The sequence below is a fragment of the Archocentrus centrarchus genome, chromosome 24, assembly GCF_007364275.1.
Source record: "Archocentrus centrarchus isolate MPI-CPG fArcCen1 chromosome 24, fArcCen1, whole genome shotgun sequence".
In the NCBI taxonomy this organism is placed as follows: domain Eukaryota; kingdom Metazoa; phylum Chordata; class Actinopteri; order Cichliformes; family Cichlidae; genus Archocentrus; species Archocentrus centrarchus.
Window position 1 is genome coordinate 2,357,641 of NC_044369.1, and position 11,361 is coordinate 2,369,001.

The 11,361-nt window shown below is 40.9% G+C and overlaps 1 protein-coding gene across 1 annotated transcript; it reads right to left on the bottom strand.

Moving 5' to 3' along the window:
* Positions 1-2,137: 2,137 nt before the first annotated feature.
* LOC115773862 (low affinity immunoglobulin gamma Fc region receptor III-like) lies at positions 2,138-7,266 on the bottom strand. The gene is made up of 6 exons (XM_030720781.1): positions 7,229-7,266; positions 7,120-7,155; positions 3,526-3,789; positions 3,201-3,446; positions 2,580-2,879; positions 2,138-2,245 (listed from the first exon to the last, which is right to left on the bottom strand). The coding sequence occupies exons 1-6, from the start codon at positions 7,257-7,259 to the stop codon at positions 2,163-2,165; spliced, it is 960 nt and encodes a 319-aa protein (XP_030576641.1). The 5' UTR covers positions 7,260-7,266; the 3' UTR covers positions 2,138-2,162.
* Positions 7,267-11,361: the final 4,095 nt, after the last annotated feature.

An 11,361-nucleotide genomic window follows, 5' to 3' on the forward strand; every position in this document is an offset into this window, starting at 1 on the left:
AAGGCCTCTTCATGCTTTCATTTGAGTGTCCTGCTCCTGTTGTTAACTCTTAATGGTCCAGGTAAAGATGATATTGGCTTGTGTCTGGCAGAATTATTATAATTTATTATTATTTTTTTTATTTCCGTTTCAAATTTTTGCTTTCAGTTCAGGTCAGTTTCCAGATGCTGTTTGCTCATTTCACTTTAGACTGTTGGTTTTAGTTTTTAGTTGTGTGTGTCAGGGCTGTTTGTCAGGACAGGTGTGATGATACACATCTGGCAGCCACCGACCTTGAAGTGTGATGAACCCTCCTAACGTTAATAAACTGGTGACAGGAAAAGGGGCATTTTCTGTATATTTAATTTATCTTGGTTTTGTATTATTGTCAGTTTTAGGTTGTTTTTTTTTCCCCCATAAAAAGTCTAGTTTTTATTACAGTTTTTAACAGTCTTCCTTTAAAGTTTTCCATTTAGTTTTAGTTGATCTCAATCATTGATCGTTGATCTATATCTTTCTCTCCCCAGTTCTTTATATTTTGCAGGAAATGGATGCAGCAATGTTTGAAATTCAGTATCTGCCGTGACCCCTATTATTCAGCACAGCCTGAACTCTCTTGGGTAATTTCCTTCAGCAGTCTTCAGGAATCGTTCTCCAGGCTTCTTGAAGGACATTCAAAGCTCTTCTATCAGGATGATCCAGTGCAGCTTCAGTACTGTTGAGGTTCGGGCTCTGGGGAGGCCGATCCATGACTGATGGTGTTCACCTGTGTGTTTTTATTCAGGTATGCTTTCACTGCATTAACAGTGTGTTTAGGATTATTGTCATGCTGAAAAAAGCCATTGCCAATCAGGTGCTTTCCAGATGGTTTTACATGCTGGATGCAAATCTGACGGTCTTTTTCTGTGTTCATATTTCCTTCAATTTTAAGAAGATCTCCAGCAGCACTGTCTGACTGCAACCCCAAACCATGATGAAGTCTCCACTGTGCTTGACAGATGACTGCAGACAGACACTGTTGGACCTGTCCTGACCTTCTCTGTACGCCCTGACAATGATTTTAAAGTTTCAAATTTGGATTCATGGCTCTTTAAGCTGTGTAGCTGATGTTCAGTCCTGTTCTTGTGTGATGTGGCAGACCTCAGGCTTTTTTTTAAAATAACAGGTTCTTGTGATTTCAGCTTTTATAAAGTGAAAGTGGTTTCAGAGCATCACTGATAACTGTGCTGCCTGCTCCTGTCTGTGATGGCAGCCGACCATCAGGGTCAGTTTGGGCTTTAATTAATAATAAAAACCTCCACATCCTGTTAGATCTGATCCTGTTTACTTAATAAAATTTAATACAGTATAATTAGTCCCACATACCAGTGTGTATGCAGCTTCCAGTAGTTTAAAATGGACCTGAAACACACACTCTAACAAACTGTCACAGATTGAACAGTCTGTGAAGTAATGATGTAATACAAATGATCAGCACCACTCGATGCTTCCCCGCTGTGTGGATATTAACCCTCAGAGAAACAGCTGCTGCTGTGAATATTAAAATACATTCCAGCCATATTTGAAATAACATCTGGTCATCAGTGAAGAGTTTCAGATGCCTCTTACAGCAAATGTTAACATTTTAACCTCATCAATACAGAGACATAAAATCTGAATGTTTTTCTACTTTTTCCACCTCCTGTTTTAACAACTAGTAAATTATTCACCAGGATGTGAATAATGTGTACAAATGTACTGTCTTTGTAAACACCTGTTTACTCCTACTGCGACTCACAGACGAGATCAAAGATGCTCGTAGCTTCACTTCTGAAAGATGAAAAACTTTTATTTAATTTTTTTAAAGCCCGTCATGTCTGACATTTGTCACAAACTGACTCATGATCTGAAAGCTTTATTGTGCCAAACATGTTTGATTTTTACAAAAAGAGTTCTCTATAGGCTGCTCCTGTTGATGTTGGTCATTTGTCATTTGTTTTATTTATTCTTTCATTTTGATTATTGCCCACAAAATATGGCTGCCAGGTCTGACAGAAAGGAAAGAGAGAAGAAGGAAAAAAAAGAGGGGGGGCAGAAGAAATAAGGGGACGGACCTAGTATATACACACATGTTCACTTATACATAGCATCAGTTCTAATCACACACACACACTGCTGTGTTATATTTTAATATATGTGTGTGATTAGAGCTGATGCTCGGTGGTGACCTCCATGATGACAACGTCCTCGGCCAGTTTCTGCACAGCATGGGTGTGTGGTGCTGTTGCTATGGAGACAAAGAGTTCATGTCTGGTCATAATGATGTCATATTAAATGAGGATAAACAATGACAATTAAAGGGGACCCATTGTGCTAATTTCCATATTTCCTCCTTGAGTTCTTAAGTAGCTTTCCATGATTTACAGATCAAAATGTTCCACACTGCTTCACCTGTGCTGAATTTTACTCACCTGTGTCCAATTAGCCAATCCCATGGCCGAGTCTAATATGAACATCCAGCACTGTAGCTTTATGTAAACAGGCATGACAGAAAGTAAAGAAAAGCACAACAGCTCCCCTTTAACAGAGTGATCAGCTGCATATTTAACAATGACAGTTACCTGAGGGCCTTTGTCGATATAAAGACACCATCAGCGCAGTGGAGATGAAATATGGGCAGAACACCACCAGGTGGCAGACCACTCTGATCATAAGCTGCAGGTGGGTGGAGAGAGGGGGTGGAGCTGAAACAGCCGGCGGAGCTGTAGAAGGAGAAGCCATGGCAGTGGATGGGATTGGTGAAGTCAGTGGGGCTGAGACAAAAAGCACAGTTGAGGCAGAAGATGGAGATGATGTAGTGGGCGGGGATGATGTGGTCGGTGGGGCTAATGTAGAAGGCGGGGCTGTGGTTGTAGGTTTACCTGTAGAGAGAATCTGTTCAGGTGGTTACGTGGATGAAATCATAGACGGTATAAAAGATGGATGCAACTTTCTGGTTCAGTCTGAAAAGTGAAGCCAGCATGGAGGTGCCTTTAAGCTGCATTCTTTCTAATGGCCACCAGGGGGCAACTCCTGTGGTTACAAAAAGAGTTCTGGTTGGTGTAGAAGTCTATGGAAAACTCTCCCTCAGCTTCCTCACTCTGTGACCTCACTAAACACCTTCACTAAGCATCACAGTGCCTGCATCCATCTTTTATAGGGTCTACGAATTAATTAATTGTTGATCATACTAAAATTCACACCTGTAACAGTGATCCAGCTGGATGGAGACTCTCCATGAGGACTGATGTTACACTTGTAGAGGCCTTCATCAGACCTGGAAACATGGTGGATGGTCATGTGACCCGTAGGCTCGTTCCTGATGAGGGAGCCATCTTTATAGAAAGCAGCTTGGGGGTTTGAAGGTGAGGTCTTAGATTTACAGCGCAGAGTGACGTCATCTCCCTCCATCACAGGGAGGACGGGACTCTGCAGGATCACTGATCCACCTCAACACAGAGACAAACTACAGCATTTCATCCGTTTACACTCAGCTTCATCAGCACTAACAACACACGCTCAGCTTACCAGTCACAGTGATGCTGATGGTGCTACTGTTTACTCCCTCTCTGGACTCACACCAGTAAACACCGCTGTCCCGTCTGAAGATGTAGGAGATGGTACAAGAAGAATCAGCTTGTTTTCCCCACCCATCTCCACACAGAGCCCTCTGTCGTTTGGTCGTGCTCCTCCTCAGAGTCCATCCAGCAGAGCTGCCCCCCCCCTCACAGCTCAGAGACAAAAAGCCGCCCTCAAACAGCTGAGAGTAGCTGGAGCTCACAGTCAGACGAGCTGTGAGGCAGAGAGGGAGAAATTAATTATGTTCATTTTCAAACTCCTGAAAGTCCAGAAGAGTTACAGTGTGACAGCACCGTCCACCAACAGCCTCATTTAAGTATGAAGGGTTCTTTCTGAGAGCAGCAGTTTCCTGGAATCACCAATTATTCAGATTGAAGTAGACTGTTAACAGTTATACAGAGTTTGTGTTGTTTCGGAAGCATTTTAATTATATATGTAATAAATAATCCAGCCTTCTGGGTGGTGCAGGCAGCTTGTTGTTCAGTTTGGTAAGTGAAATTCTATTTTATGTTGGTATGTAACTTAACAGCGCACCCAGTGAATGAATGCAGGTTGTTCCATTGTCAGGTCTAAATATAACACCGAGGCTTCAGAAAGGTGTCGTGGTAGCTACACTCATCTTTTATACACACTCTGTGTTGATGGTGAGCAGCAGGTTGTGTAATGATAGCAAATGAATGTCCCAAAGATGCACAGCAGCAACAATGAGCCACGCTAACACAGGATGTCTTGTGAGGTGAGAGGTGCCCAGTGTTTGTTAAATGTGAGTCTGTCACTGTGCTGACAGGATGTGGTAGGTGAGCGCTGCTGCAGCAGATGTATCACTGGCCACCTTAAAGTGAAAACAAGTTATTTATTTGCAGAGGTGGGAAGTAAAGAAGTACAAATACTTCGTTACTGTACTTAAGTACATTTTTCAGGTATCTGTACTTTACTTGAGTATTCATTTTTCTGACTATTTTTTACTTTTACTTCCTACGTTTTTACACAAGTATCGGTACTTTCTACTTCTTACATTTTCAAACAGACTCGTTACTTTTTAACACGTCAGAGGGAAGTGTGCATTTCCGGTCAGTGCGCCGTCAAACATCAAACGATCTGAGCCTAAACGGAGGAATAAAATCACATAGGAGACAATCGTACTCAAAGGGATTAAATATGCAAACCCATATAATTTATGTATCATTTATAGCGCTATAATCAGGGGTCACAGCGGGCCGGACCAAGTCCGTAAATTGTGCTCACGGGACATAAACATCTTAATTAGCGCTACTGAAGAGGAGCGAGCATAAAGGGAGTAACGTGTGGCAGGTAATTTTAAGTGCAATGTTTCTGAATGCTCAACAAATATCAGCAAACACACAAAGTGTGTGCAGTTTGTCACACAGTGTGTCTGCTAGCTAAAAGAAGAGCTGCTGTATTTACAGGGAGAGCAAAGAGAGAGAAGTTCACTCAGAGATGGAGAAAGAGGACAGAAGAGGAAGAAGAGAGGTTAGATTTAAAAATAAGGACTGGAAAACAAACTGAAGGATGCTGACTTTGTGTAATTCAAATATTGTATGGAAATACTGCAGTTTAGTGTGTGATAAACAGGTCAGCTTGTTGTACTGTATTTACAGTAAAGCTCTGTGTTGGTGCACAGAGGCTGTGTTCATGGTCAGAGTTACAGGTTACATCAGTGCAGCAGAGATGAGTTTGAATCAAAGCTGCTGATGCTGAGATTCATTCACTGAATCCAACATTTCTACAGCCTGTATGCTGTCAGTGTAGGGGATGGAGATCAGCTCAGAGAGCTGTGAAATACTGGGTTACATCTTTGTGAGTTCACTTCATCCACACAGAGCAGTAAACCTCAGAGCAGCAGCAGCAGGTCAGCTGATCACAGCCTGCACACCAACATCATTTACTGCAGCTACAATAGAAAGCTGTGATTCTTCTCCCCATGCAGAGACACTACAGCTGATCTTAGGGTTCCTCCAGCTTCTGAATCCCACTGTAACCCCTGAGTATCCTCATGTTGGTGTTTAGGTGGAGGCACAGTCACCCTCTACTATGGAGGACACAGAGAACAGAGCTGTGTTTAAATTCACTTTCACAGTTTGTGTCCTACAGAACAGATTCAAGCTGAGTGCACTCATTAGGATTAAAATTTAGATTGGAATAACATTTGTATTCTCATGTATTATATTATCCATCCATCATCTTCCACTTATCCTGTTCAGCGTCACAGGGGGGCTGGAGCCCATCCCAGCTATCATAGGGCGAAAGGTATATAATAAGGTTCATTTAGCTTTACATAAAAATATCTGGTAGAAACGTCCTCCAAAGAACTACTTTTACTTTCTTACTTTGAGTACATTTCAGAGCCTGTACTTTTTTACCATTACTTAAGTAAAGAAGTTGAACCAGTACTTCAACTTTTACCAAAGTATTTTTTAACACAAGTACTTGTACTCCTACTTAAGTACAGAATGTCAGTACTTTTGCCACCTCTGTTTATTTGAGTCCTTTTTGCTGCTGTTTGATGGTTTGTGATTGCTGAGTCCTAATTCAGTCAGCTGAACATCATCAATTCATGCAGATTGTTGGGAGGACTCAGAAATGCTGGATAAAATAACATGAACATGAATTAAAATTTTTAGCTCTTAATTGGAAAATATTCATAGTATGAAGGTAAAATTTTGCAAGGGTTCAGTTATTGCACATAATTATTACTGAATGACTTCTAAGATGTCAACATGGACCTCAAACTGTTTTCATGCGATGGCCAATCACTGCTGATGAAAGCTGGGTCTCCCACTACAACCCAGAGACTGAACAGCAGAGTTAGAGTCTGCAGTGTCCAGAGCTGGCAGAGCAGGTGGGGAGTGTGACCGGGACTGTGCTTTAACGAGGTCGTGCACCATGAAGTCCTGTGTCAGGGTCATATCGTCAGTGATGAGCTCCACAGTCACATCCCAACTAAACAACCTGAACTGTGCAGGGTCTGAAATGTACTCAAAGTAATAAAATACCCCCCCCCCCCCCCCGGTACCCTGAGGAAGCTATTTTCATGCCTTTGATTTCAGGTACCTTTCGATCTGTAGCCATGAAACCTCCATCTTACAGACCCTTGATTTAGGCACATCTCTACATTTACAAATGTCTCTACATCCACTGGATTCTTTTGGGGGGGTTGATCACCACCAGAAAACAGCACTGTTATTTTTTATAATTAACCTTTGAACTTCTAGCTTGCCTCTGTACCTTTTCTCTCAGCTCAGTTGTTACTAGATATCACCTACAAACAGAAAGTGAAATTTGCTGTTCAGAAAGAGAACCTGCATTTTCCTTTAGCACCTTGAACACTGAATAATTAACAAAAACTGGATAAATTATGTAGCACCATAAAGAATGAAGAAGCATGCTATCGTTCTTCCTTAAGAGACCACTGCTGTGATTTTTGTACATCATGTTGTGTATCATTTAAATATGCTGTAAGTGCATAAAGATTTTCACACCCACTTCCTGGTAGAATAAAATGAAGTAAAAAAGTGAGCTGACCTTGGTTTGTTGTGCCGTACAGCTGTGAGACCAAACCTGAACACAGCAACACTCTGGTCAGTTCCAGTTAAACATTTAATATGACAAACAAAATATTTAGTGTACTTACAGAGCAGCCACAGTAGAAAACGATCCTCCATTCTGCTGCTGACATATTTGACTGAGGCTTGATAATGACCCCCCCCCCCCCCCCCCCCCCCCCCCCCTTCCCCGCACACGCACACACACACACACACACACACACAGCCTGTGTCTGTGTTGTGGTTTCCTTTTACCTTTTATCTGAATAGAACGAAGGACCCTTTCCTGTAAAAGCAGCAGAGAAACTAAGTATTAAAATGAAACAGATTCATCAGAATCAGAATCAGGTTTATTTTGGCCAAGTATGTTTACACACACAAGGAATTTGGTTCTGGTTGATGGTGTCTCTCTAGTATTATACAGTGTCCTATAATTTAACTTAACTGCTATACAATATACAATACACAATTTACAATACGGTAAAAGACTGGATGAAGTGAAAACATGTTTGACTTTGACTTCCTGGTTTGGAGGAAGTAACTATTGAAGTTAACTCTGAAAGATCAACTGGAGCAAAAGAGTCTAAACAAATACCAGCAGTGCTGAAAGCAGCCGAACATGAAGAATAATCTTTGAGATGGTTATGAATAATTTTTTCTCTAATGTCTAAAATTTTATTTGTAAAGGAATCCATGAAGTCACTACTAGTTAAAGTGAAAGGAATACTCGGCTCTACAGAGCTCTGACTCTTTGTCAGCCTGGCTACAGTGCTGAAAACAAACCTGGGGTTGTTCTTATTTTCTTCAATTAATGATGAATAGTAAGATGTCCTAGCTTTACGGAGGGCTTTTTTATAGAGCAACAAACTCTTTTTCCAGGCTAAATGAGCATCTTCTAATTTAGTGAGACGCCATTCCCTCTCCAGCTTTCGGGTTATCTGCTTTAAGCTGTGCGTTTGTGAATTATACCACGGAGTCAGGCACTTCTGATTTGAAGCTTTCCTTTTCAGAGGAGCCACAGTATCCAAAGTTATACGCAGTGAGGATGTAAAACTATTGACGAGATAATCGACCTCACTGGGAGCAGAGTTTAGGTAGCTGCTCTGCACTGTGTCTTCCTCCTTATTCTCTCCACTCTCCCCTCCTCTCTATCTTTCCTACTATCCTTCCTCTCTTTATCTCCTCTCTTTCCTTTCACCCCCCCAGCCGGTCTCAGCAGATGGCCGCCCCTCCCTGAGCCTGGTTCTGCTGGAGATTTCTTCCTTTTAGAAGGGAGTTTTTCCTCCCCACTGTCACCTAGTGCTTGCTCGTAGGGGATCATATTCTGATTGCTGGGATCTTATCTTTGCTCTCTTTTTTCTCTCCTGCTCTCCTTCATTTTCCCCCTACTTCAGGTGTGTTGAAGCAGGGACACATCGAAAAGTTACAGGACACTGGCCTTCCAGGCCTGGACTTGAGGATCCCTGCCCTACTTTAATCTTTTTTTTATTTTTAAACTACTTTAATCTTTAAATAAACTCTTAAACTATATTTTTGCATCTCTGCATGTGATTATTTAGAATCCTCAAAATACTTCCACAACTCTGTTAAGTGTGGTTAAATGACATATCAGTGATTGTTGAAGCCATTTTTTTTTTAAAAGAATAATAGTATACATTTGGGAATATAAATTTTGTTAAGTCATTCTGTTTGCAATAGTATTATTAATCTGTCACTAATAATTTACATAATATAATTTGGTGGTTATGATGTTACAATATATTTGTATACTGGTAGGAAGTAGGAGAAAGTGCACTGGAAGTCACTGGACCTTAGAGTGACAATTTTTTGACCTACACTGCACTACACACTGTACAATTCAGTTGAATTAGAAAGGTCAAGATTCTCCTTTAGGTTTTGTTTTTTTAGTACAGATACAAAAGAAGATTCTTTGGACTCAAGACCTTTGTTTTACTAACGTGTGTTGAGTGCAAGACAATTAAGGGTCCAGGCTACTAATTTAAAGCACAGGTAACATTATCATTCATTTTAGCGATTTTAGTCAGATATAGGATCTGTACATGATGTTTCATCTTCTAGAAAGTTTTCTGAAAGATATAGGGGGAGTCCATTTTCCAAAACTCATACACTCATAACATACATATTACATAATAAAACTACAGTTTTAAGGTCATTGTCTTCAAATTTTGCTTCATTTTCTTTTAGAGGGTTAAATGTCCAGTTAAATTCACAAATACTCAGAATATCAATAAAACACAACTGGCAAATTACTCATTAGGAGTTTATTACAATCCATACGTGTCCATGATCCTGAAAAATCACCAACTTTTCTATAGGTTATCTCTTTTACTTGATTTTTAGTTCCTCCCAATGAGGCTGGAGGAAAGATGCCAGAAAACGTGAGGGAAATGACATCTGTTTCAGATAACTGATGTGGCTGATCACAGCTGGCTCAGTTATAACAACTCAAAACATTCAAGTTTTGTGAATCAATTACTGGAACTTGTTTAGCTCTCTGACGCTCATGAAAATGTAGGATAAAGTGAAAAGGCCCCAGTCTCACAGGCCTAGAGGCTGCTGCATGACTATCTGGGAATATCCTGCAAAAACTGTCCTGCTAAGTCTAATAATCTTATATTCAGCCCAAGAAAGTATTTTTGATCTTGTTTTGAGAGCGACATACTAAGCAAGAGCTGAATGTGTAAGATTAAATGTATTTTGTCTAAAAACCAGATGTTATCACTTGATTATAGTCTGAATCTTCCCAAAGCAAGGGAAATAAACTGCCAGTGCAGAAAGATAATTACACTTGGTAAGACTGTTGCAATAAGACAAAATATCTTGTTGCACCTTCTGTAACAGCTGAGGCACAGTTTTTTTATTGAAGGTCATCCATGTTCATTTCTAGTTTGTGCTGCACTTTTCAGTTTCTCTACAGCTGGACAAGTAGTTATCAAGTATATTTAAAGGTTCTTCGCAGCCAGACTTCTAGAAACCACTTCCAATCAGAATACATATATTCCCATTAGCAAATAGTCTTTCTATCACGTGCATTATGGCAGACAACTCTTCAGAAATGTGCACATTATGAAATCACAATAATTTTTGTCTGCAGAAAGATACTGCCATAAATGCAAATGAATACAGCCAGCCTTTTTACAGTACTTCTTCTTGTAGTCTGCTTCCCCATTTAATCAGTCAACAGACACACCAGTGTGTCACAATTATACTGTTGTTTTCAAATGATGTAGCAGCAGGACTCAGAAAAGCAGACTTAAAAGTAAACAGTTTTAAAATTGCGGTGATAGGCCAAGCAAAACCAAAGTAATACTCTATAATTCACACCATGTTTTTACCTGTATATCATCCTCATGTCTGATGCGCACTTCATGCAGGAAGACACTGCATTATTGTAATATTTTTAAGCAAAAAGTGATGGGGGTTTCTTTTGCTTTTATTCACAAGCAAACACTGGATGGCATTACCTTGTCCTCCAGTAACACTGGAGTTTAAAGATTAGGCTTAAAACTTTCGGTTTTGATCAAGCTTATAGTTAGGGCTGGATCAGGTGACCCTGAACCCTCCCTTAGTTATGCTGCTATAGGCCTAGGCTGCTGGGGGGGTTCCCATAACTCTACTTTCAGCAGAGGAACAGCAGGATCACAGCCTGCAACAACGCCCTACCAGATGAGTTGAACCAGTTCTATGCTCGCTTTGACACCCTCAACTCCATCCAACGTAGAGAGATTCTACTACCGGAGGCAACACAGAGCTCTTCACCCACTGTAACATCGACTGAGGTGTGCAAGGCCCTGAGGAGGACCAACCCCCGAAAAGCACCTGGCCCCGACAACATCCCTGGCCGTGCTCTGAGGGTCTGCTCTTCAGAGCTGGCTGAGGTTTTTACAGATATTTTTAATTTGTCCCTCTCCCAATCATCTGTGCCCACATGCTTCAAGTCCACCACTATAGTGCCCCTCCCCAAGAAAACCAACACAACCTCTTTGAATGACTATCGTCCCATTGCACTCACTTCACTTGTAATGAAGTGCTTTGAGAGGATGGTCATGTCCCATATTAAAGGATCCATTCCGGACACATTAGATCCCCTGCAATTTGCATACCGTCAGAACCGTTCAACTGATGATGCTGTTAATGCAGCCATCCATACAGCCCTCTCACACCTTGAAAATAAGGACACTTATGTTCGAATGCTGTTTAT

Coding starts and splice junctions, on each gene's coding strand:
- LOC115773862 (XM_030720781.1), bottom strand. CDS start 7,259: ATGGAGGATCGTTTTCTACTGTGGCTGCTCT. Junction 2,880..3,200: donor CAGCTGGATCACTGTTACAG/GTGTGAATTTTA, acceptor TTCTCTCTACAG/GTAAACCTACAACCACAGCC. Junction 2,246..2,579: donor ATATCGACAAAGGCCCTCAG/GTAACTGTCATT, acceptor TTGTCTCCATAG/CAACAGCACCACACACCCAT.